This window comes from Phalangium opilio, unplaced genomic scaffold (assembly GCF_054372755.1).
Source record: "Phalangium opilio isolate 3A_F unplaced genomic scaffold, DU_Popi_V2 ptg000106l_1, whole genome shotgun sequence".
NCBI lineage: Eukaryota > Metazoa > Arthropoda > Arachnida > Opiliones > Phalangiidae > Phalangium > Phalangium opilio.
Window position 1 is genome coordinate 694,577 of NW_028324208.1, and position 25,604 is coordinate 720,180.

At 37.5% G+C, this 25,604-nt stretch overlaps 4 protein-coding genes across 4 annotated transcripts; 1 reads left to right on the forward strand and 3 right to left on the reverse strand.

Moving 5' to 3' along the window:
* Positions 1–1,806: 1,806 nt before the first annotated feature.
* On the reverse strand, positions 1,807–2,600 carry LOC149623852 (uncharacterized). The gene has a single exon (XM_089852213.1). It carries the CDS (start codon positions 2,523–2,525, stop codon positions 1,869–1,871), a length of 657 nt encoding a protein of 218 aa, XP_089708339.1. The 5' UTR covers positions 2,526–2,600; the 3' UTR covers positions 1,807–1,868.
* Positions 2,601–11,735: 9,135 nt separating this feature from the next.
* On the forward strand, positions 11,736–13,411 carry LOC149623853 (uncharacterized). The gene is made up of 4 exons (XM_089852203.1): positions 11,736–12,272; positions 12,332–12,495; positions 12,580–13,372; positions 13,404–13,411. Exons 1-4 carry the CDS (start codon positions 12,044–12,046, stop codon positions 13,409–13,411), a joined length of 1,194 nt encoding a protein of 397 aa, XP_089708329.1. The 5' UTR covers positions 11,736–12,043.
* Positions 13,412–15,057: 1,646 nt separating this feature from the next.
* LOC149623854 (uncharacterized) lies at positions 15,058–16,987 on the reverse strand. Its single transcript, XM_089852204.1, has 3 exons — positions 16,408–16,987; positions 15,860–16,331; positions 15,058–15,789 (listed from the first exon to the last, which is right to left on the reverse strand). Exons 1-3 carry the CDS (start codon positions 16,695–16,697, stop codon positions 15,058–15,060), a joined length of 1,494 nt encoding a protein of 497 aa, XP_089708330.1. The 5' UTR covers positions 16,698–16,987.
* A 2,516-nt stretch (positions 16,988–19,503) lies between these two features.
* LOC149623855 (uncharacterized) lies at positions 19,504–22,071 on the reverse strand. Its single transcript, XM_089852206.1, has 2 exons — positions 21,831–22,071; positions 19,504–21,713 (listed from the first exon to the last, which is right to left on the reverse strand). Exons 1-2 carry the CDS (start codon positions 22,069–22,071, stop codon positions 19,504–19,506), a joined length of 2,451 nt encoding a protein of 816 aa, XP_089708332.1.
* Positions 22,072–25,604: the final 3,533 nt, after the last annotated feature.

A 25,604-nucleotide genomic window follows, 5' to 3' on the forward strand; every position in this document is an offset into this window, starting at 1 on the left:
ACTTTTTTACGTATCCTTTGGCTTTATCGGTTAAGAGTCAATCTTCAGTTTTTTAAGGATCATTGGTTCATTTAAGTCGTTCAAAAAGTCATTAGACCGAAATATTTATAGTTAAGTTAACAAACGAACCAACCTGTGCTATTTAGATTTAAGTGTTACAGGAGTTTTTAAATTAAATTGTCGAGATTTTTCTCCTCCCACGAGCTGATATTCAGCACCATCGTTAAAATAACACAACCGAAAAAGACCAAAAAGTCACGAGTGTTCAGAAATCGTGTTGCTAGTCACTACCAACGAGATGTACAAGGCTCGCTCACTTCGAAGGGGGGACCCTCACCCATATATATTTGACTTGTGTGCTTGATAGACTGCGCTTCTTAGTCTCTTAATACACTTACTGATTAGGCTTAATGCACATAAAATCCCGCCGCGCGCTCCCTCGCTCGAGGCTCGAAACTTAGATCCATTTGAGGTTTACGTAATTATTTTAGACTTAAACGCGCCTCTAGCGGAGAATCATGGCGATTTAAAAGGTCTGCAAAAAAATAAAAAATTGGCGCCTGCATGGGCCTTGTTTATCTCGTTGGTAGTGCGCTAGTAAATATCCGGTGACATTTCATGTCATTTTGTTAAAAATTCGCTTTTTGCTAATAGCATTAGTTCATAAGATATGTTCCATAAGTTTGTCACTGGTTACAAACTGGAGCTTGTCGTGAAGCGACGTAGGACATAGATTCTCGTAAAGCGACGTCTGGTGAGGCGCTGTCAAAGGCTTAGTACAGACTAAATAGGAAGATGAACGTCATGCAAAATTAACCGAGTGTAGGACTTAATTCTCGCTTGTCGTTCTCGAACATACTCGAGCTATAAGTCTCTAGCATTTCGAAGTATATGAAGTGTAATAATTATGAAACATATCTTATAAACTTATGCTAATAGAAAGAAATCGGAAAAAAAATTAGAAGCACGAATAGAGAACGGATAGTATTTATTTCAATCCGACTCATAACCCAGGCTAGAGCCCCTCCCTTCAACGCGTAAAAAAAATTTATATTATCTTATTGGCCCACTTAAACTACGTTTTGAGGACGTTACTGACGGGGGGGGCGAAAAATACGTAATTCCCTTTAACTCTGTCACTATGATAGGCCTCTTCTTTCATACCCCTCGGTCCCGTGGAAGGGGATCTGGGACTTTGACGCGCGCCCAAATTACCCTGTTCTCCATTCCTGCTTCTAAAATTACATCTATCCCTGGTTCTACGTTGATGAGCATATACGTAACAGTTATGAAGAATTCCTGCCAAAAAGAACCACAGAGAATTGGGCAAAGAACGAAATCGGCCATTGCAGTCTTTCGGTACGACAATTTGCGAAAGCTTCAAAACTAGTGATAGAAATATGATGAAAGTTATGAAAACTTCCCAAATTTCATTTGAAAATCCATTTATTGAGTAAGAACTGGTTTTAGCTCTTTCCTTTTCAACACAGGTATAAATAAAGTATCTGTCCAATATAATGCTGTTAGTAACATGGTTAAAAAATGAGTTCACTACTGGAGTAAATAGGAACAAGATAACGTCCAGTACCTAAAATTTAAATAAATATTTAAGGTTAGTGGGTACTGTTTTTGGTAACCCGTCAATAGTGCGCCAGCAATAGTTCGCGCGTCATTTGTTCGCAAGCAATAGTTCGCGAACAAATAGTTCGATAATACAAACAGTACGCACACAAATAGTTCGACAACACAAACAGTACGCACACAAATAGTTCGACAACACAAACAGTACGCACACAAACAGTTCGAGTAAATAAACAGTTCGCTAGAAAATAAGTTCGCCAATGTTTTAGATCGTTTATTAAAAAATGTTAAAAAGCAAAATTATGAGCTAGGCCGCGAAGATAATCAATTGTGTCACGATTTTCAAAGTCGATGACAACCCTCGCAATTCTTTCGTTAAGATCCCTGTATTTCTTTTTACTCAAATGATGTTTCTGACCGGATAAATATTGCTCAATTTTGATTTCATTTACACTCTGTTCGTGCTTTAAAGCGTCTATGAACTTCCAAATTGAAGGGTGATGTCCACCGACTAATGTCAAGAACCCACGATTCCATCCCTTTGCTGAATTGTTGGTTTTGGGCGTTCCATTGACAACGTGATCGTAGCAATTCCATAGGTCATGGGAAAATAATGGAGGCCGTCGAGTTCTTCTATTTGGACGCCCTATCCAAACGTCTTCAAAATAGTCCAGTATAGGCTGAGCTTCTTCAGGCATGGAATTACTGTCAGATGCTAATGTTTCAAAAGATTCAAGCAATTTAATTACTGGTATAAAAGCCAATGCTGGTATCATCATTATAGCGAGTGCAAAGTCAGCGTCCGTTTCGTATTTCTTTTGTAGTCCGCAACTCTGAACCTTTCGGTATACGCATTGAGAAAGATGGAAGAAGCACCCCTTCATTACTGCTTCAGGAAACGCGATTCGAAATAAGTTAATGGCACTAAGTTCAAAATCTGTCATAATACTTCTCGGATTCAAATTGGAATCCAGGTTTTTAAGATATTCTAGAAGTCTTTTATATGTAGTTTCCTTCTTATCAGGTAAAAGAGCGTAAACTAATGGCGTCACAATATTAAAAATAGCGGCATGTATGGTATATAGTTGAGTGAATAACGGAGGAACTGTTTTAAAAGTGCCATCTGCGTACCAATTTTCAGACTGCCCCAATAGTTTTAAATTTGGTTCGGTGCAAAATATAATTATGCGGGAATTACTCGTTTCCAAGCCGCTATCAAACATAAGAAATGGTTTACCTCCAAATGTTTTCTGGTATTCATCGGGAATAATGAGATCTTCAAGGGAAGTTGGAGTGTGCAGAGGAGCGTAATTAGCTTGTCGGACACGCTGAACTGTTCGTTTTAGGCATTGAATTGAAGGAAGTTGTCCACTTACAGCTTGTGACATTCCAGCGACAGTATCAGCAACTATTCTATGAGTTGTATCTCTAACTGTTAGAGCATTACTTTTCATTACTTGAACCGCTTCCCGTTACTTCAGTTTTGCACAGTCGGCCGCGTGATTGTGGTTATCGTTATATTTAGTAACACTACCGTCAAAAGTGTGAGCTCTAGCTTTACATTTGGTAGTTTTGTAATAAGTACACTTCCAGATGATCTTTCCGTCTGAACATAATTTTTCCTTCATAAAGACATGTCCCTCGATCTTTAACAGTTTGTTTCCGCGGTCACTCGATACGTACTGCATGTCAAACGTTCTGACAATGAAATGGAATTAAATAATTATGTTTATATTTGGTTATGTTTTAACATGTTAACGTTTTTTATATTGTAGACATATTATATTTTAATGTTTTATCTTTGCGGCCTAGCTCATAATTTTGCTTTTTAACATTTTTTAATAAACGATCTAAAACATTGGCGAACTTATTTTCTAGCGAACTGTTTATTTACTCGATCTATTTGTGTGCGTACTGTTTGTGTTGTCGAACTATTTGTGTGCGTACTGTTTGTATTGTCGAACTATTTGTTTGCGAACTATTGCTTGCGAACAAATGACGCGCGAACTATTGCTAACGAACTATTGACACGGACTCCTGTTTTTAGGTAGAGTGTCTTAGATTTTTTTTGGCCCCGGTGTTAAATCAGAAAACGTTGTACGACATATTCAACTTAAAGCAACAGGCGGCTCCTTCATCACCCCTAGCATTCTGGTTAATCTTCTGGACACGAATTTTACCTTGCCAAAAGCAGGAACCAATCAGACTTAATGCACTAGCTTTATCAAGCTTAGGCAAAAGTCACCAACGCCCTTTTCTTTATTGTGATGATTCACTAACTGTGAAAATAATATCATGTGCTTGAAGATCGAATCCAAAGTCACCAAAAATGACCAATTCAAAAAAAAAACATGTTCACACCTAATATGTTTTCTGATTTAACCAGTGGCCAAGAGGAACCTAAAACTAGGTACAACTGTCTTACTTTATCTTGATGAGCTAAGAAAAAAAGGATTATTTCTTCTGTGCCCCTGACAGCTTTCGTTGTAAATCGAGAAGTAACCTCTCGAGGTTTAATAAAGTTCAATCTGTAACGTTTATTGCAATGCCAAAGTTGTAAAATAAAGCCATGAAATGTTGCAAAGAACTAACAAACTTGGAAAGTACTATCTGAATTGCCGAGCTACGGGCGATCCTCAATTATTAGTGACACACTGCCAGGAACGCCCAATATTACTGCAAAGATCACTAAGCTAACCCTTTAAAGCTATAATAAGTTTCAACATCACCGAAACACCAAGAAATGATATCTAGTTTATTAGGGAGAAAGTTTAAGATGATATCTAGTTTATTAGGGAGAAAGTTTAAGATGATATCTAGTTTATTAGGGAGAAAGTTTAAGATGATATCTAGTTTATTAGGGAGAAAGTTTAAGATGATATCTAGTTTATTAGGGAGAAAGTTTAAGTTGCCTAAGTATTAGCGCCATATTCCCAGTCCCTCTTTTAAAATACAAGGGGGGGGGCGTAAAAGAAGGCCGGGCTATATCGCCTCGTCATTCGCGTCGCGCTGACGTGTTTTTTCAAGAACCAATGAGATGCTGGTTGTAACCCGTCCACACCAAAAATTCGCGTTAGCGCTGTTCGCTTCGCAAGGTTTGCAATGCTCGCAAGCGCCTACGCGTCTCGGCCACACATGCAAAAACCGCCTGTTTTACCTTTTGCCGAGAGTGCTTGCACTAGTATGCGAAGAGGCGCGAACCACGCGTTCGTATTGTTCAGCCAATCAAGGCGTGATATCAAAGTACCACGTGATTCTTCCTTTTTTTACGTTTCAACAGACGAGAGATTGACCGTGTTGATGCCAAGGCCTAAATAGATTAGTTTAATTTATTTGTGAAACATTTGGAATATGAGGGATACAAATAATGTAAACGATATGAATGACGGGGCTTTGATAAATGAAGTAAGGGAATGTCCAGAACTTTGGAACAAAACTTGTTAAGGTTACCGGAACAACAGAAAAAATGATGCCGGATGGGCTCGAATCTCCGAAAGGCTTCACCAAACAAGTAAGGTGGTATCTTTTATTAAATTATGTAGAATTAAGCCCTTTTTTGTCAGTTTTTTTATTCGATTACGGTGATTTAATATCAGAAGAGAAGCTATTACATTATTATTGAAACTTAAAATATTCTTCTGTTTGGAACACACAAGTGCCATGTTTAATTCCTACAGGAAAGTAACGACCTCGATGACGAAATCATTTATGACGTCAAAATATAAGCGTACGTTATTGGTTGATCCTTTGCAAACAAGGCAAAACTTGCAAAAATCTTTGGCACACCAAAGAATTTTGCTCTCTTCGCAAGCCTCGCTTAGTAGACGTTTTTTCTGGTGTGAACGAAACGCGACGGATGAAAACGAACAATGCGAATGCGGCGAACGTGGCGCAAGACGCGAAAACGGTTGGTGTGGACGGGCTATTCTCCCGACCTACGTTTGGACTTGAGATAAAGCTGGAAATGAGGCGAATTTATACTTTCTCCGTAATAAACTAGATATCGCTTCTTGGAAACACTACTTACCTATGCTGTAAAACGTTTCTGCAAAACGCAACTGAAACTGCAGATTAGGTTGGACATAAAAGGTGGATATATAAAGTATTTGGTCTTGCTGAACTTCTTCAAAAATAACAAATCCTCATCACGTTTTTCAAGCTATCTTATTTAGCATGAAAACAAATTTCCTCGCGCGCATTCTTTAGCCGTGCTCTTACGATTCTGATCGCGAGCCTCATTTCTCAAGACTAGAAACGTCACTCGTGACGATTTGTTATATTTTTCAGTTAGCTCCTCCTACTTTATATATTTACCTGTTGGTCTTCTCTTTGACGCAGAGGCCGTCGGTAAATTATTTAGATAACCAACCAAAATTCGTGATGTCGCTTATTTTGACGTCACAATAGTGGCAATTTTTCTCAGAACGTGTTACAACACGACAAGGAATTATATTAGACTCCTTCGAGTCATAAATTAATAAGCTTTAGAAAATAGTGCTTAGCTTTAGATACAATAAAGGGATTTGTTTCAGTATTGATTCAGATCAGATATTTGAGACGTATGATAAGACTCGTTTAAAACCATTTTTTACTCCGTTTGGTTATGTAATAACTATTTGTCATCAGTAAAATCTACCCATTCTTTATACCATTTTGATGGAAGTTCTTATTACACGCGAGCGACGCCGCGGATAACAGCTAGAAAATTTATATACAGTAATCACATTGAATTAAGTATACCTAATCAAACGTTCCACAAGTTCCTATTCATAAATAGAAGGGTATTTAAAAAGATTGTCCATCTAAGTCGACATTGTTTAGCTATTTTCGAATGTGTTCCCTAGTTTTTCATTTCAACTATAATATTTATCGAGGTTGTTTTATACTGATAAATTTAAATATTTTTTCAGTCGAATAACTTAATTGTTGCTGATTTAATCGTAGCTCTGTCCAATACCATCGAAATTGGAAATTTCTGTGTCATATCGATAATTCTATTTCTAACATTTTGATAAATTATTGCAGTGGTTGTTCCCACGGTTGACTTTGGAATGTTGGGCTTTTTTTTTCTTTTATAACGAAATAGAGCCAATCGGCCATTTGGCTTCGTATCAAAATTAATGTTAAATATGACGTCATAATTTCCATTCACAAGCCAAGTGGTCTAGCGTAAGGACCCTAAGTATTTTACATTAAGAGGCCCTTTCATGGCCTTACGTACTGGACCCTTAACGGTATTTATGGGCCCGCCCCCAAAGTGAAACGAAAAGTAGGCTATAGCCTGCGTCGCCTACCCCTGGCGACGCCACGGGTAACAGCTAGTATATAAAGTTTTATTTATGGAAGTCCACAACTAATGTTCAAACTTCCCGAAGTTTACCCAATTAAGTTTGCCATTAAATTCATCAAACAAACAAACGTTGCGAGATTGAGGAGCAAGATATATTATACATTACCTGACGTTTTTTAAATTAAAGAGAACATATTGAGCCACAGAAAGAGAGATGTCGTCTTTAAAAATATGTCCGGTTTTAAATTTCTCATAAACTCCATTTTCCAGATAATTCTTGAAGAAAATATGAGGCATTATTCCTAATGTAATCTTGGCTTACAAGGGTTTCTAACAAGTCTTTTGTAAATTAAATGGCATGTTCTTTGAGAGAAACTTAGCGGGACATGTCTACAACGTGTAGTTACTAAGTTTAGAGGGTGCAATAACAGGCCGATTTGACTTAACCCACAAGTGTGACTGCATGCTTGTTTTAGGTACCAAGTTTGGAAGCCCGAGGATCCCCATTTCCACACAATTTTCGAGAATCATAGCCCAATTCCTCATACTCGCTTTTTAGCCCCTATTTTGTTTCACATTTATACATTTAACCCTACATATCCCGCACGAGTGTTATGGTCCATTTGCGCAAAGTTTTTACATTGAAATTTCAGTTCACCATTTTTTACCATAACCCATTTCCGCAAAGTTCGCAAATAAAACCGGAGCCTCCGAAATGAACTAGGCCCATGCATGTCAAAATTTATATGAGGAAATATTCAGTTTGTAAAGGAAAAATTTTCACCATATATGTGTACGAGATGGCGCTTATATTAACGTTGTGACAGGGGTCTTCCTTAAATTATCGTTGATATTTTAGGGGTCACTCATAAAATTCTTTTGATACAGAAAAGTTTCATCCTAAAATTAACGTAAATGTTTTTGGGGCTATTCACTTTTTATTGAATCTTTCGTCTAGATGGTATTGATGACAACAAAATAAATTATTTCAATTAAAATAATTCAGTAAGAGTAATAAAAACGTATACTTAGAATCCGCGACCATGGCCCAAATACTTAAACAGTCGACAGGGTCACAGGGTTAAACTTTGTTTATTTTACGGTAATATAAGCGCCCCCAAGCGTAAAACCACAGCGAACTAAATTGCTTAAAAAATATTCTGGCTTCGCGTCACGCATAGTTCATTTCGGTGGTTCCGATTTTCTTGTTGATTAGGTTAGGTTTGGTTCCTTTAGTGTTAGTTTTGGTTCGGTTCGGTTCGGTTGAGATTAGGTTCTGTTAGGTCTAGGTTAGGTTTGATTCGATTAGGTTTTGGTTAGGTTCGCTTATGCTACAATGTAGGCATGCTATTAAACTCGTTATTTGACCATTGCAATATCACTATCGATATAGTTTAGGATGAGGGTCGGTTAGGGTTAAGTTAGGTTTGGCTGGGTTAAGTTAGGTCAGATAAAGTTCGGTCAGGTTTTGCTTAGATTAGGTCAGGTTAGGATATGCTACAATGTAGGCATGCTATTACACTTGTGATTTGACCATTGCAATATCACTATCGATATAGAAAAGTGTATTGATAGACGTAAGCATTAAACCAAGTGTGTTTTCGTTTAAAAATAGAAGTATAGGGGTGCATTTTTTAATTCTGCATTAAAAATAAATCTATCGATAAATAGCATTGAAAATTTTATAATCATAAAACCTCATAATTTGGCTATTTTCCGTCCAATGGGCCAGCAAGCATAAGTTTAAGATTTTTAAAATGTTTTGTAAACTGTGCGGAAATGGGTTATGAAAAATTGCGCGAAAACGGGCTATAGGTTTTTAAGATGTGAAAAATAAAACTGTGCGGAAACGGGTGACCACCTTGGAAGCCCATATATCCGTTTAGCTAAGTTCCCACTTGACCAAAACACTGCGTAAGTACCACCGAGGTAAGCAAATTTATTCAGAACGCACCCAAACCTGCGTTCAATTTTTTTTTATATCAAATGTTTTTAGACTTAACACCATAGAATAATAATTTAATTATTGTAATCTAATTCGGTATCGATTCAATTTCAACTCCTACTGAAGCCCAAACTAAAACTATAGACAAATTCGTTTATTATAAACAGAGAAACCAACACACAGGGGCCCTCTCGCCAAAAGCAACGCCTGACGGAGCCCGAGTTAACTGCAGGCTGAAGGTTAACCAACTCGCACTGCCTCTGGCGGAGCTTCTTCGCGAGAAGGAAGACACCCCAATGGCGGCCTCGCCGCTATATATTGGTTTCTCTGTTTTGTAATAAAACGAAATTGTCTATTACTTAAAAATTCTTCCCAAACAACGCCGTTCTTCGGAATTCGCTTTTACTGTGATTTTAAAAGGCCTAACCCTAAATTAAGTAGCTAGCGTGATGGAGTTCACAAAATACAAAATAATTTGGGAATAAAAACCAGATTAAAGTAAAAAAATTGTCAGCGGAAGAAAATGGAAAATTGTTCGTAAAAATACCCAATTTTTAAAAAAAACAAGCAATACTTACATTTCCTATCGAATAATTTATAGTGCATAAGCTCTGGTTCATGACTGCCTCCTTCTATTTTATGAAACAGAATTTCTTCCAGAAATATCTATTATCTCAAACAGTTCGTTTTTAATTACTGGAGTAAACCGAATCGATTGAATCATTACACACTTATTATTAAAATGTTTTTTGAGTTCCACGCTATGAATATTTAAAGAGCTTCGATTCTGGCAATGTTCCTTTCACACGCAATTTTTACCTCTCCGAGTGACGATGACGTCAGGGAGAGGTTTTACACTGGACGTATCTGTGTGTGTCTGTCTGCCAGTCTGTCTGTGTGTGTGTCTGTCCGTCAGTCTGTTTGTGTGTGTGTCTGTCACCGCGTTCGCAGCTGGCAAATCGGAGCAAACATGTTCGCAATTTCCGGACAGCGATCGCAGTACACACAAATTCGGAAAATTTTACTTCGTTGCTTTATCTATCTTATTTAACGCCAATCATTAACTAGCCGTTACACCTTCATCTGCTGGCTAACCGCCAATTCTTTCACTCGATGCCAACCGGTATTTATTGGCTTCTAACAACAACACCATGCAATAGTTTTTCGTGTACACCACATACACACCAATCTGTTCTTATTGGCTTCTAACACCACCATCTACTGATCTTTCGTCTATACCACATAGGCACCAATCTGTAACATTGGCTTCTACTCCATCATCGTCGTTTGACTTAAGATATATGTACGTGGCGAGCGGCTAGGATTACCGTAAGCGTCTAGCCTCCAAATGGCAGGGCAATTGCGCATTTTATTATCCCTTTGTGTGAATCAATCGCCTTATATACCATAAATTTACAAAAGTTCTGATATAGGCGTTCCCTAGAAGTATAACGTTAAAGATAGCTATGTTTAAAATTATTTTAGGAATTGAACCGACTTAACTATAATTAACGTAAAATAGTAACGATTAAAATAATTAATATCAGTTAATATTTATTTAATTATTTAAGATAAACTTCTTTATTTGGAATGACACAAGCGAGAGTTTAAATAGAACGAGTAATGAAGATTGCATCTGAATCGAAACACTACACGCATATCAAAGTTAATATAAAGCGAGTAAGATGACAAGTTGGGAAAACCAAAATATTACCTCTCCGTGTCGAGAAGATTATATAAACTTAAGTATCCAATGAAAACGTCGACCTTTTTGCCCTCATCCTTTCCCGCACTTTGCGCTTCCGCATTTCATCCTTACTCTCATCATTATCTTCCTCCATTTTACAAACAAAAATCATATACTCACAAAAAGAAGCGGCAAAAACCTGCTGGCTCTTTACAACCACTTAATTTGACTTAATATCCAATTTCCAACAACAATAATATACCGGTAGTTTAATTGACAACCTACTAGCATCGAAATTCTGATTAAGAATGGCTCCCGCGGATTAAAAAGGGCAATTTTCAACTAGGTGGGCGTTATCTCATTAGATTTGAAAAATATCATTTGTCTTTTTTACCAATGCCTAACCGTGTGGATTTTTTAAAGCAATCTTAGCAACAAAAAATATTTTTTGATACAAAATAAATGTTTAATATTCTTATTAAGAATAAAACAAGAGCATAAAAAAGGTCAGTTCTCTCGTACTTTTTTAAGCTTTTATCACAATTACTCTATACAACAGTAACAAGGAGTATAAACCTTTAGTGGAAGCAGTATTTTTTTCCGAAACAATCTCGCTTATGTTTATCCTCTCTAGACTTCGCTAAAAACGTATTACTCCTACGTAAAATATTAATAGACAGGCAAGGATTCATACCATTAAAGAAGGAGCGCAATATTATCCATATTTTCATTTCATATACAGAGAAAAGAAATTATTATGTTTCTGAGAGGAGCTTCCTATTTTTGTTGTTGTTTTGAAAAATATATCGCAATGCACGGGCCTTGATAGATATAGGAGGCAATGAATGAAATATATCACAATGCACGCGCCTTGATAGATATAGGACGCAATGAATGAAATATATCACAATGCACGGGCCTTGATAGGAGGCAATGAAGGAAATATATCGCATGCACGGCCTTGGTAGATATAGGAGGCGATGATAGTCTCTCTCTTTGCACGAGAGGTTTATCTTTCATATTTAAATAAATATAATTATTTTTAATTATTTTAATCTTCAATAATTAACACTAATAATAGTTAGATCGTTTAAAATAAAGTTATACCTATTATCATCTCAAACTTTGCTAATATTGACGTTAAAAGTGAAGGGTACCCCTCTTCCCGCTTTCTTCAAATTTTGGGGTATATATACGATCAGAAATTTATAACTACACGAAGTGAGGGACTCTATCGCTTAGAATAGGGACCATCTCTGCTGGAAAGATTTTACGTAAAGGGGGATTAAAACTTCCATTCCCCTTTCCGAGTTTATTTTTCCCGCTTTCTTCGCTCTTAAAAGCTTCAAAAAGTGGGAGGTTCTCCTTGGTGGCTGATTGGAGCGTTTTTAAATATGTCAGCCAATAGCCATAAGGATGAACACGTGACTAAAAAATCGTCTGCTACTCTAGCCTCTTCTTTAACCTAGGGTTAGTCGTGGACTCGTCGGTTCTAATTACATTATTCAGCCTTGTTTAAAATTGGTTAATCAACTTAATCATGGAAGGACTCGGAGTATCAATTTTAAATAAAGTCTCGGTAGGCATACAGTGCAATACAAATGCTAAAATTATCAGAGATAGAGGTTCTCAAACAATAAGAGAAAGAAACCCCATAGCTAAACGAGCTAACAAAAACACCCAGACTATGGCTGAAAAAATTAAACCTGGCCTTATTATTAAAAACAAATCTAAAGATGCTTCCGTTCTGTGTAGACCATCATCAAGTGGTAAGGTAAAAATCTAGTTTTAAAATAAACACATGTTTATGTCTAGTTACGAAATTCAGATTTCACCTCACAAACCCCAAATCTGAGCATAAATAATTCAACTCAGACCAACGACTTGGTAACAAATTCGATAGAAAAGGGTATATTTGCCAATATGGGTATCAGAGCAACTTTTCTGCAAGATATTGTGGACCAATGTCACACCCTTGATCTGAACCTGAAGGTAAATCTATTTGGATTTAATCATAAATTCCCTGTTTAATTCAATTTATTACATTTATAATATAAATTTACTTAATATTTTTAGTGTTTCCTTAATACTCGCCGAGAAAGAACCATTTCAATATCAAATGGGCTAAATGTGGGACTTCTGCCAGAAGATATAGATCCGATTCAGTTGATTATTACTGAAACAGGGAAATGCACCATAATCATCCCTTTTCGACCTGTTGAAACGAAGCAGTTCTTAAATATTGAAAATGAAACTATTAACACGGTTGATGTGGAGGCTGCACTAAACCTTGTGAAAGGCTACAAACTTAAATTTTGCCCTGGCATAAAGTGTAATGCTGATATAGCTTCTGGACCAAACTATAAAATATTTTTGGAACCATTTCCTAGAGTCCAGTCAACCCAGTGCGAAGTTTTTTACACTTCTAACAATAAATCTAAAGTTGGGCAGTGCACACACTGTTTTAAGAGTTCCAAAGTTCTGTCCAACAAGAAAAAACGTAAACTAGAAGAGGATCCAATTAGAAAAACCAAGAGAACCAAAGTTGAAAGCAAATACCCTATAAGTAAATTAACTCCAAAAAGCCTTAAATCAAGATTAGAGAGTATTAAAAAAAGCCGAAGATTTTTGAATAAGAGGGTTGCAAAGCTTGAGGCTCAGCTTGAACATAAAGATATGTTGCTAAACTCTGAACAATCTGATGAAATTGACTCCATTCTTAACGTTTTAAATTCGGATTTTAAAAATGATGTCCAAAAGGCTATCGAATCGGGAGAAAATTCTGAATTATTAAAATTGGCATGGCAACGAGATAGTGAAAAGAAACAAAATGATGACAAAAAAGCTTTCTTTAAGGATCAAAGGAACTGCGAAGAAAGCCACAATGGAAATCGTTGGAGTCCAATAGCTATTAGAATAGCTCTAGCGGTATTTTCTAGAAGCCCAGCAGCCTACAAGGCATTGAAGACTTTCAAAATTTTCAAATTACCGAGCGCTAGCACTTTGAAAAAAAGGTCTCAAGTTTATGATAACACGCCTGGCGTTAATCATAAATACCTCTGCGAACAACAACAGAAGTACGAAGATTTTAAGCGCTTGAAAGAAGTTAAGGGTTTACCAATTCCAAAAGCCGATGGAGTGCTAATCTTCGATGAAGTGAAGGTTATTGAAAAATTAATTTGGAATTCCAAAAATCATCAATTTATCGGCTTTGCTATGGAAGAAAAAGAATTTCCCCTTTTAAATGATATTTCCAAGGATATGTCTGAACCAAAACCAACCCAATACGTTCTTCAGTTTCTCTGGCGTGATCTAACATCTAACTTTGATTTAATTGGTCCATATTTCACCTTTGGTTCTCCTGTTAAGCACGATAAACTGCTACCCTGTATTCTTGAAACTTTACGTTCTTTAAACGCTTACAATTTTGGAACGTCAATTCTAATGTGCGATGGTGCGAGCTCCAACCTGGCTGTTATTAAAAAGACCATGGATGGCGCAAAAAAGGCTTTTTCTTACACGATCGAAGACGCTGAAAATAATTACGAAGTTAATCCTAGTTTTGATAACCCTTTCTGGCCAGGGCGAAAACTATATTGGATGATCTGTCCTTCTCATGAATTAAAAAGTCTCATTAATTTTCTGCACTCTTCTCACTGTTTAAGAACTAAAAACTTCCAAAGGAACGGAGTCAAATTTGGTTGGCAGAATTTGAAAGATATGTATGAAAGGGAAGTAGCTCGACAAAAAAACGGTCTTTTGCGGTATGTCCCAAAAATGCATACAAGTTACATAATAAGAGATGCCTGGACGAAATTGAACGTCAAACCAGCCAAAATAATGCAGCAGCCACAGGTTCTATCAGAACTATACGCGCATTCCCATAACCCCAACGAATTTCTACCTGATCGCGAGAGTTCATACGAATGCTACCTCTACTTAAGAGCCTGCAGCCAGTTATTTGAGAATGGGTTTTTATCTAAAGACCGAATTTTCTCAATGGCTGATAAAGAATTGATGTCAATTAAAGAAGGCTATACATACTTTGCTGATTGGCTCACTGAAATTTTAAAAAAAGACCCAGAAATAAATTTACAAACTCCTAAACAAGATGCCTTTCTTGCTTGGCAAACCTGGGACTTACTGCGAATTACAGTCTTTGGCTTCCTTAAGTTTTCAGAAGACTTTCTTAACAGATATCCAGACAATTTTATATCACCATCGCGAATAAATGGAAGTGCCGTCGAGTCGCTCTTTTCGCAACTTAAATATGCTAGTGGTAGCAAGCTCACGGGTATAAATTACAGCTCTACGCAAAAAGCAGTAAGAATAGTAAAAAACATTCACAGTGGGAATTTTTCCAATACCGAGTATCGGGATGACAACCTGGGCCTGGAAGACATTAAACTATAAAACTGCATTAACATTTTCACATTAAATACAATTAGGATAATTGATTTAAAAATAATCATTGCCCATTGCCACATTTGAGTAAAACTTTAATAAGAACTGTCATTTCTTAATTTTTGTAATCAATTAAATAATTAAATATTTTTAAAACAATTTTTTCGATTTTAAATGTATCACAGATATTTTCTTTGGACTATTTTGATCACAAGTTAAACCAGAAGTTTTAAGCAAAACGCGTTCTTGTACCTCATATAAATGACTAGGTTGACTTTTGTTACATTTTGGTTTAGTTTTCGATATTGATGGGTTGCCAGTTTGGTTTTCAGCCTTCTTATTCACAGCTACCTTTGGGGTTTTCTTTTCAGTCTTCTTATTTACCGCAACCTTTGGGTTTTTCTTTCCAGCCTTCTTATCTACAGCAACTTTCGGGGTTTTCTTTTCAGCCTTCTTTGAAACTTCTGTTTTATTAATTTTTGGAGCTTTCCTTTGATTTAACTTTGGGGTTTTCGTGGTACATTCTTGATTATCTAATTTTTCGGGTGATTTTCTTTTCCCTTTACCAATTTTAACTTTTTCCTCTTTTTTTGCCCCTTTGGTTTCTTTAGAGTCTTTTTTGACAGTTTTAGTTTTGGCATAAAGCTTCTTCAGTTGACTATATAAATTGTCTCGGAGATTGTGGCCCCCTTTGCTAATACTTCCACTGCAAACACTGATGAATTCCTGAATTCTTGCATGCGTCAATTTTCTCAGCCAGATCTTATAAAAGAAGGTTAAACTCTCTCGGTCAAATTGCGTCAACAAGTCAGGAATGCACTCTACTCCTTCCCAGAATAATCTTTCAATTTTTTGGTTTTCTTTAACTTCAGATACACACACCTTTTATAAAAATAAAAATAAAATTAACTAGCTGCTTGTAATCAATAGCCTAAGTATTTAGTTAATCTACCTTGATCATGTCTTTCCCGTGTTCACTTAAAGCGTCAGAGTTTGCAAATAAACGAACTGTGTTATTTACTTCCTTTACAAAATCTCTCAAACTCTCTTTGGGAAAAAACATTCCACCTCTATCTTGTTGTTTCAATTCGATTGGTAGTTGCTGTTCTTTCTCTTCATCGTCTAGTGAAATTTTGAAACACAGTCTATAGACATTCTGATATAGAATTTTAGTTTTCATATTGTAGTGATCTGAACTCCTTAATCGTTTAGACACCCTCCACATCTCCCCCAAAGTTCCTCCGCCAAGTCTCAAAATTCCACATAAACTTTCTTGCAAGAAGTTTGAAGGTCTAACTTTAATTTCTTCATTCTTTTCAAAAACTTTTGTCTCTTCTTTGGTATATTTATCATCATCACAGCTCTCCAAATCGACGGTTTCATTATCACAGTTTTCAACAATATTTTTATCACAACGGGAAAATCTAATAGGATAATTTAATAAGATTTGATACCTTTCCATGCACTACAATAAAGAAAAGATCTTAAAACAATAAATACCTGTATACACTACACAAGTAAAAGTTGAATAACTCTTGCACATCTTTACTGTTCATTTCATCAAATTCAAAATTAAATTCTTCCCTTAATGTATTTGCTATTTTTAGGAACTGAAGTACTTCTGCTTTATCATTGGCATAAGTATAAATATTTCGAAGAAAATACTCAAAACTCTGAGACTCAATAATTTTGTTATGAATTGACATTCGCTTGTCACTTAAAGCTATATGAAGCTCTTTTTTTGATTCTTCTTTAATGTGCTCAATAAGATCTTTCACATTTATATCCATTTCGAATGAAATTTCTTCAAAACTTGGGCTAGGAACTCATTACCAAATAACAAATATCAACAACAACATGCTTTCTAGGCCTTCGCGAAGTTCGTGTGATTGAAGAAGCAGACGACGGGACGAAATAGGTCACGCCCTCGAATAGTTTTAGTTCTGATCGTCAGGTAGCGACACTAAAATTTGTTCCCTCTTTCGCGTTTAGCCGCCACTAGGTGGAGAGAAGTCACCTAGAATGGGGGAGCTTTCTACGTGAGAGGTACTATGCCAAGCGCATAGTCCTTCACTTCCTATAGTGATAAATTTCTGATACGATGCGTTTCCATTATAATAGTAAGGAAAAAGCGCAAATGCGAAAACCTTTGGTGGCGATCCCACCTTAGGGAGGCTAGACGTTTCTCGTAACCCTAGCTGATCGCCGCGTATATCCTAAAACCAAACGATGATAATGGAAGAGAAGCCAATGAGACAGATTGGTGTCTATGTGGAATAGACGGAAGAAGGTTGGTGGTGTTTAGAAGTCAGTATGTACAGACTGGTGTCCAAGTGGGATGGACAAAGACCAGAAGATGGTGGTGATTAGAAGCCAGTACGTACAGACTGGTGTCCAAGTGGGATGGATAAAGACCAGAAGATGGTGGTCATTAGAAGCCAGTATGTACAGACTGGTGTCCAAGTGGAATGGACGAAGACCAAAAGATGGTGGTGATTAGAAGCCAGTAAGTACAGACTGGTGTCCGTGTGGGATGGACAAAGACGAGAAGATGGTGTTGTGAGAACTCAAGTAGAGGAGCCATTTCCGTGTCTGTGAAAGCAGTTCGGAAATGGCGAACACGTTTGCTCCGATACGCAAACTGCGAACGCGGTCACGTGGGTGTGACAACGGACAGACAGACAGACAGACAGACAGACAGACACACACACACACACACACACAGACACGGCCGTTACAGAACCTCTCCTGGACTACGTCACACGGAGAGGTAAAAACCTTCTTTGCTCTCCTCTTATATTTAAGGGGGAACATGTCAATCCATTTTTCGGTAGGATCCGGCACGATTTCTCGAGAAACGTTATTGTACCTTTGGACTAGCTGTTGGTACATAATCCATTTGGAGCGATCGTCTAACGAATTGTTGTTTAAAACCGTTTGCATCTCCCTATTCAATTCTTGCATAACATCTGTCTTTAGAGTATCAACGGGTTGAATATCGGGTTGAGACGGTATTTTCCGTTCATTCAAGGGTACCAACGTCATTTTATGGTACATTACGAACTAAAGACTCCGATAACCGATGAAAGAAGGGGTACGAGCAAAGAAAAAAGACCTTCGCCTTTTTGGTTCGATAAAATAGCCCTTTTCTTTTTCCAAGCTATTCTTTTACTAGCTATTTTACGCAGATTATTCTTATACCTGTATAGCCTACTTCTTTGGGCCAAATTCAATTTCACGTTTCCGTGTAGCGTATTTAAAACTAATTCTGATACAGCGTCTATTAAACCTTTATCCGCGGATCTTATAAAAGCGTGTCTAGGTCCTTTTTTAAGTTTACTCAAGAGTGCGAGAACGTCTCGCTGTGATGTAATCGCTCGGCGTTTCATAATTCAAATGAATGCTTTTGTATGATACGTGTCTTATTTATCTCTTTTTGGGCACGTACACTACCATTGTCTCATCGGGAAATATTTTTGTTCTAACCCTATAATCTTCGGGACAGTTTTGTTTAAAGTCCAGTAGCAAATAAGAATGAGGTTGTTCTGTAGCGTCCAAGTAACTTTCCATTAAAAATTTCGGGTTACGCGGGTACATTTGTCTAGCTAGATAATTTATTTGTAATTTATCTCTAACCTGCTTGAACAGTATCAAATAATTTGTGTTTAAACTGATGTCCCTAGCGTCGCTGGATTTATGATAAAGATTTTGAGTTAAATATAGCACGCTTAAATTACGATGATGACTAAACTTGGTAAAAATTGAACCGATCAAACCTGATTTGTTCTGATCCATTAAATCGTCTATTACTAGAAGACAATTTCGAGAGCCGTCGTACTCGTTCATATCCGGCAAACCTTCCTTAAAGACAACCAAACCTTTCAACCTGTCGTAAAATGGTTGATATTCTGAATAATAGAAAATAATTTCAACGATATTGGGTTCAAACATTTCCCGATGATTTTTAATGATTCTTTCGCAAAGAAACGTCTTTCCAGCCCCACTCGGTCCATTTACCGTTATGGTACACGGATGATAAAAAGGAATCATTGTTCTCCGAGTTCTCGAGCTTAAATAAATTAAACTTTAAGTAGTCTAGCGTTAATATAGGGGGGTCGCGCGCATCTTCTTCTCGCGGGAAATAACGCGTCGTGCGGGAAAACGCGCCGTGCATCGCGGGAAAGAACGCGCCGCGTATAAACGCGTATGACAGGAAAGCGAAAAAAGAACAAAATCAGTTTAAAATTTTTTATTATTTTAAAAACTTTTAAATATACAATATACACTTTTAAATAAATAAATAAATTAGTCAATAAATTAGTTTTAAATAAATAAATTAGTTTTAAATAAATAAATTAGTTTTAAATAAATAAATTAGTTTTAAATAAATAAATTAGTTTTAAATCAATAAATTTGTTTTAAATTAGTCAATTAATAAATTAGGCAATTTGTAAATAAACTTTTAAATTAGTCAATAAATTAGGCAATAAACTTTTAAATTGGTAAATAAACTTTTAAATAAATTAGTTTTAAAAAACTTTTAAATTGGTAAATAAATAAATAAATCAATAAATTAGTTTTAAATTAGTCAATAAATTAAGTTGGACGTTGGTAACCATAGGGGACTGTTTTGAAATTGTCTAGTATGCGGATTTTATCGACCGTGGCTCTATAAACTTTGTGGGTATCTATAGAGACAAGCGTGTGATTGGGAAGCCTAGTAATATGTCTCGGAATTGGAACAGTTATGGGTAAAAGGGGTTTATCTAAATCGACGCCTAGTAGTCCTTTTAAAGTTTCGTGATTGACTAGTTTCTCGTTAGAGACATTAAGACGAAACCCTTTGACTTTGGTTGTATTGAACCTTTTGCCAGAGTCGGGATCTGTTACCCAATAACTGTAGTTTTTGCATCCGCCACTGACAAAGGTATCAATGTAGGCGTTTTTACCATAACCTTCCAATTCGTTGGTCATTTCACCCAGAAAGTTACCAGTTTCTATTAGCGGTATTCCCAGGGGGGACATGTACACAAGCGAGTCGGTATCGTTATAATAGCATTTATCCCCAACCATTTCGAGATATTCTAATAAACAAAGTCGGGCCATAGCCGTTGTATAGCAAGCTATGGAGACGTTGGTATGCTTCAAAACAACGTCGGCCTCAGTCGTAGGAACCCATTTGACCAGCAGCGTTTCTTGATTGATGGTTAAAACGCTTTTTACTTCAACATCCGGGTTACTTAAGAGTTCGTAAAGTCTACGGGGTTCTTTGATAATTTCCGTTTTGGTTGGATTGACTCTTTCCCCGAATTTACCCCAAAGACTATTCAGGGCAAGTTTTGCTACGCTACGCAACCCTTCGTTTCTTTTAATCTTTAATGGGTTTAAAAGTACCCCCTCTCTAATTTTAAAATTTTTAATATAATTGTCACGTTCCTCGGGGGTAACGCAATCGGATGGGTACCCACTAGCCGTCTGCTTATGAAGAAGGAACGAATCAACGTATTTTTGAAACAAGCCGACTTCGCCAGTTTCGGGGTTATATTGTCTCACCTTGTATTTCCAGGCCTCTATCTTTTTTAAGATAACATAACCCCGATTTACAGCGGCACGAAGTTCGTCAATCACCCAAGTGCCGACTAGTTTTCGCTCTTCGTCGGAATGGTGGCAGTCTCCTTGGAAACGTTTCAAGGCGCACTCCCGGCAAAGAGTGAACACTAATTTATTGTTTAACCTTGTTGGCAAAACGGGGTGAAAGAGGCTAATTGGCGGTAAAACTTCGCATTTCAGAAATCCATCGAATGTGAAAATGTCGGGAATATTATCCAGTAAAATTTCTGGGTGCCCGACTGGCAGCTTCTTTCTCTTGTTGACGAAAGGATAGAGACTAGTTACGTCAACGTAATGCCTTTTTTCGCTGCCGGATACTTTATGGTATAGTTTAAGTACCGATGTTCTTCCACCAAAAAAGGCATCGCGAGGATTTAAAGGCTCGCGGACTTTATCTTTAATGTTTTCTGCCTCCAGAAAAACACCGATAGCCGGATTATCGGTTTTATCTTTAGCCCAATCACATTCCCACTTCGTTATTACTTTAAAGCCAGCTTTCTCGATTCGTTCCTTCTTTTTTAAAGTTCTGACGTACAAGGTGTTCAAGGTTTGACCTGGATCACCTTGTAAAGATTGGTTGCGGTTGACTTTGTAGCATTTGGGGCAACCATGGAAATAACACCCGTTAAACTCTAGAACATCTTTTTCATACAAGCCGTCCACTTTCATTTTCAAAACTTTGGCTTCAACGCCATTAAACGCAGACTGTACATTTACGCCGTTTTCGTGAGCATACCAGGATAACCATTCTATAGCCACTAGTGACTGATTATCAGTCATCCTATAGAGGTTATGCGGAATAATGCCTATAGAATCTTTATCCATAAAGTGGCTCCTGTATACCCAGCTACACAAACCGGCTATAGTACACGCGACCTGGAAAGGCTCCACCTGGGCAATATCCAAGAAAATTTTTCTAAAAGCTAGACAACCTAACTTTAATATCACAACATCCTTGACGCAATAAAACTTTAATTCCTCCAGAAAATTAAAGCCTTTTTTCTCCTCAATTTGCTTATCGTACCACGCCATAAACTCTTTGAGATTTTTGGAGGTTAAATTTTCCGACCCGTAAGCCTCGGGTGGTGGCATTTGGTCTTCTAAGACATAATTTGATGCTAATTGATTATTAAGATCGAAGACGTGATCCTTCACAACGTTAAATAAAAAATGAGGGAAATAACCCTTTGTAGCGTCTTGTAACCCGAAAGTGTCGGCGAATTTAGAGAGTGGTACGGAGATAAAATTGAAAGAGTCATGGAAATTTAAATTAAAGACAGTTAAATTTATAATTTTAGTGCCGTTAATTATACAGTTAGGTTTAAATTCTTCGCCTAGAGCCATAATCTCTCGTAATAGAAACTGATTATCGTAGCCGCTAGCATTATGGGCCAATAGAATCACCTTCTTGACAGAGGCTAATGTTCTTAGAAAAGCTAAAAAATTCGACACCGGCTTTGCCCCTTCAAAAACTCTCTGTCTTGGTCCGAGTGACCCACATTTCGCGCAGACGAAAGCTGCCTCGGGCACGTCAATACAACTTTCGCAGACCATCTCTGACACGCAGAGAATGGCCTGGTGGACTAACGCCCCTTTTTTTCGTCGGATTCTAATATCTGAATCGCTTCAAAGTCATAGAAAATGTAAAGCATATCAGGGGCAACTTTCTGTTTCTTAGCTTGGCGAACTTTAGGAGGTTCTTCTTTAATTACCTGAACGTAACAATAGTGCGGACTGGGCGTGTATCTACTGCAGATAGAACAATAAATTTCACCGCACGTATGGAGTTGATTTTTACGCTTAAATAAATTTATTTGCGTGAAACATTGTTTGCAATGAAATAGTTGCGCGCAGATACTCTTCCCGTCTACACCATCTTGTTTATGATAATTAAAGCATTCATCTCCTTTGAAAACCTTGAGACATTTATCACACGCTCGGTCAGCACCCGTACAAGTTTGATCTCGTAAGCAATTGTAACAATAAAGATTGCAACTATGATCTCTCTTGTTTCTAAATCCTACCAGACAATTTTCACAGTAATGGTCCATCCCGAATAAAGGTCTTAAGGACGTGACGACGTTGTAATGCCCGTTTTGATTAATTAATATCAAACGAGGTCTATTGTCGTCAATGTTGATTTCCCCCAAAATCAACTCGGGCAAATTATTTTTAAAAATATATATTAATATACTATATTGCGCTAATTCGGCTTTATATTTTTGTATAGATTCTACTTTGCCGCAGTCTTTTGAATTAACTTTTGCTTTACGGCAAAGCTCTATAGCGGCATCTCGTTGAGAAGCCGTATCGCCTCGATCCGTTCGCGTGTACGAAATCGATTTAAATTTGTTTTTAAGCGCGATATTAGTCGGATTTCTCTTATGTTCCGAATGCGCAATTGCCACGGAAAGCGCGCGTGGCAAACACAGATTATCATTGTTCACTATCCTGATAATTCCTCGGGAGTCGCGAGAAAAGAGAAAGGACCGCACTCCTTTGGGAGCAGCTCGGCCAAAACCTTCAACCGGGATTCTCACCACGTGAAATTTTAAGACGATGGGTCCCAAAAAGAATCTTTCAAACTCATCGTCGTATAAAACTGACTCTATCTCATCTAAAACAGATTTAGAGTCCAATTGATCGGCTCTACGAAACGAGAGTGATATCTCGCCCCGGTTTGGCAAGCTTAAACTCTCGGCCGTTATCTGTATCATATCAGATGGAGCTAGCCTATTAAGAACGGCCTGGACAATATTGGCTAAGCCCTCAACCAAATTATTAGTTATTCTTACAGTGATTTCGAGACCAGTTAGGTTAAATCTAGGGTACATTTGTACCCTTTGACCCGAAATTTCACAGTGGGGTAGAGAATCTATTGGAGTCATAACTGCTTCCCTCGCCCCGCCACCTGATTGATCAGGGAAATTACTAAGACCTGAAAAATCTATAGAGGCGAAATCGTTTTGAGAGGCGAAACCCAGCTCGGGATTAGCGTTTAAAAAGTCGGCAACTAGACGGTCATTCTGTGAAGATTCAAATTCCCGCACTAGTGAATCTTCAAAATTGAAAAAGTCTGAAACTATACGATCATTTCTGGAAGATTCAAAATCCCGAACAAGCGAATCTTCAAAATTGTTTAAAGCCTTAATCATACTTTCATCATGCCCGTCAATGAGTAGATTTTCAGCCCGTATATCGTCTATATCGCGTTGACCTATTTCAAATGCCCTTTGTTCGAAACGAGCCATATATAGCTCACTACACGCTAAAGGCAAATTATTGTAGAATGTTTCCAACTCTTTAATGTCGCGGCATTGTTCAGGCTCGCGCGGTACGCTTAACATATATTTAAATATGCCGGTAAATGTTTCGAGAATAGCGTATCCTCTATTAGACAAAAAGGCCGGTAAAATTTCCCCGACTGCAGCTAGGTTAAGTTTAGCTGGGTTAAGTTTGAGTAATGTACATAAATTAAAGAAAAAAGCGTAAATCTTCTTAAGGGGCCATGGTCGTAAGACAGCCAGCTCCTCGACCTCGAATAAAATAGATTCTTGGTCCATCTTGACGCGTTTTTATAGTAAAAAAAAACTTACGTTAAATGCTGTCCCCGTGAAAAAGAAAAAAGAAAAAAAATACGTTACCTTTCAAATCGTAGAAGAGACGCGTCCGGGCAAGCTTTCTAAAACCTTATCTTAAAAGCGAGACTAGTAATAAATGCTTTCCGTCTTGACTTTATAACTCTGAAGTAGAGAATGAGTTTTGCATGCTCGACATATTGTCTTATATAGGCCTTAGCCCTCTCTTTACCCTCCCCCCATGCTGTACGTAACGGAAAGAAAAAGTTCCGGCGAGAACGTAAGGTTTTAGATACACTCCCCGCCCTCCCTCCGATAGAGGCCATACTCTAAGTAGAACAAAAAACTCATCTTCACCCGTCTTTGCCCAGACACGTTGAAAGAGGCCCGATTTTACTCAAACTGGAACCAAACTATAACAAACCCCCCCCATACCCATTCCACCCCCACCCCAAAAACTAAACTTTAACTGGAACTAAACTAGAACCAGCCCCCCACCCATCTCACCCATCACACCAAAAACTAAACTCCTCTTCGTCCGTCTTTGCCCAGGCACGTTCACCTTCTAGTCTACTGAAAGAGGCCAGATTTTAACTGGAACTAACCACCCCCTCCCCCTCCTTAAAGAATGAAGGCTTGTAAACCAAGGGTAGAAATTCACTTTGAGCTAGACCTTCGAGTGAGAAAGTCGCTTAAAATGTAAGTTAAATTTACGTAACAGTTTTTGGGCGTTCGTTTGGTAATAACACCGGATGCTTTCTTTAGATAAGAATGGAAGTTGATAATTTTCGTAAACGGAAACTCCCATCGAAACCTCGTAAAATCAACTCGAGATTTCATTTAGGACAAGTATTTCTATCTTTCGGATTCACACCTGATCTCAATATAGAGATTAGAATATGCATGAAAGAACCAGATTTTTCTACGTTTCGCTTTGATGTTGACACTTGGCAAGCTTTTGCATCCAAAATTGGTCCGCTTAGCGGTTGGACTAGCTGCGAAGAGCACACGTCATACGACGCTATTTTAGCCGATACTCCAGTATCTTCGACGTCCGCTCACGCCACCTTCAACAGTCTAAAGCTGGAAACCAACATCACGGGCGGAAAGACTCATGAATTCACGTTGAACGCCTCAGAAGCTAGCGAGTTAAATCGTCTAATGCCATATATCAATGACCACATGAAAAAACTTGTTGCGAATGAACAGTTTTATTTATTGCTATGCGATTTGATTTGCACTGAGCTTATTACCATATATAAAATACTAGAAATAGATTATGGAGAGTTCTTTTCTTTTGACGAAATCGAAGATCATATTAATTTTGACCGTGTACTATCATATTTTAGCTTGTACGTTTCGCCGTATAAAATATTAATGGATTTCGAAGGTAAACTAAAGGAACGCGCAATAAGTTTTGATTTTCAATCGTATAATATATTCAATATATTATTGTCTCAAACTTCTTATTTAAAGAAGCGTTTAAATGTCGTTAGTCTTTTTGGCCTG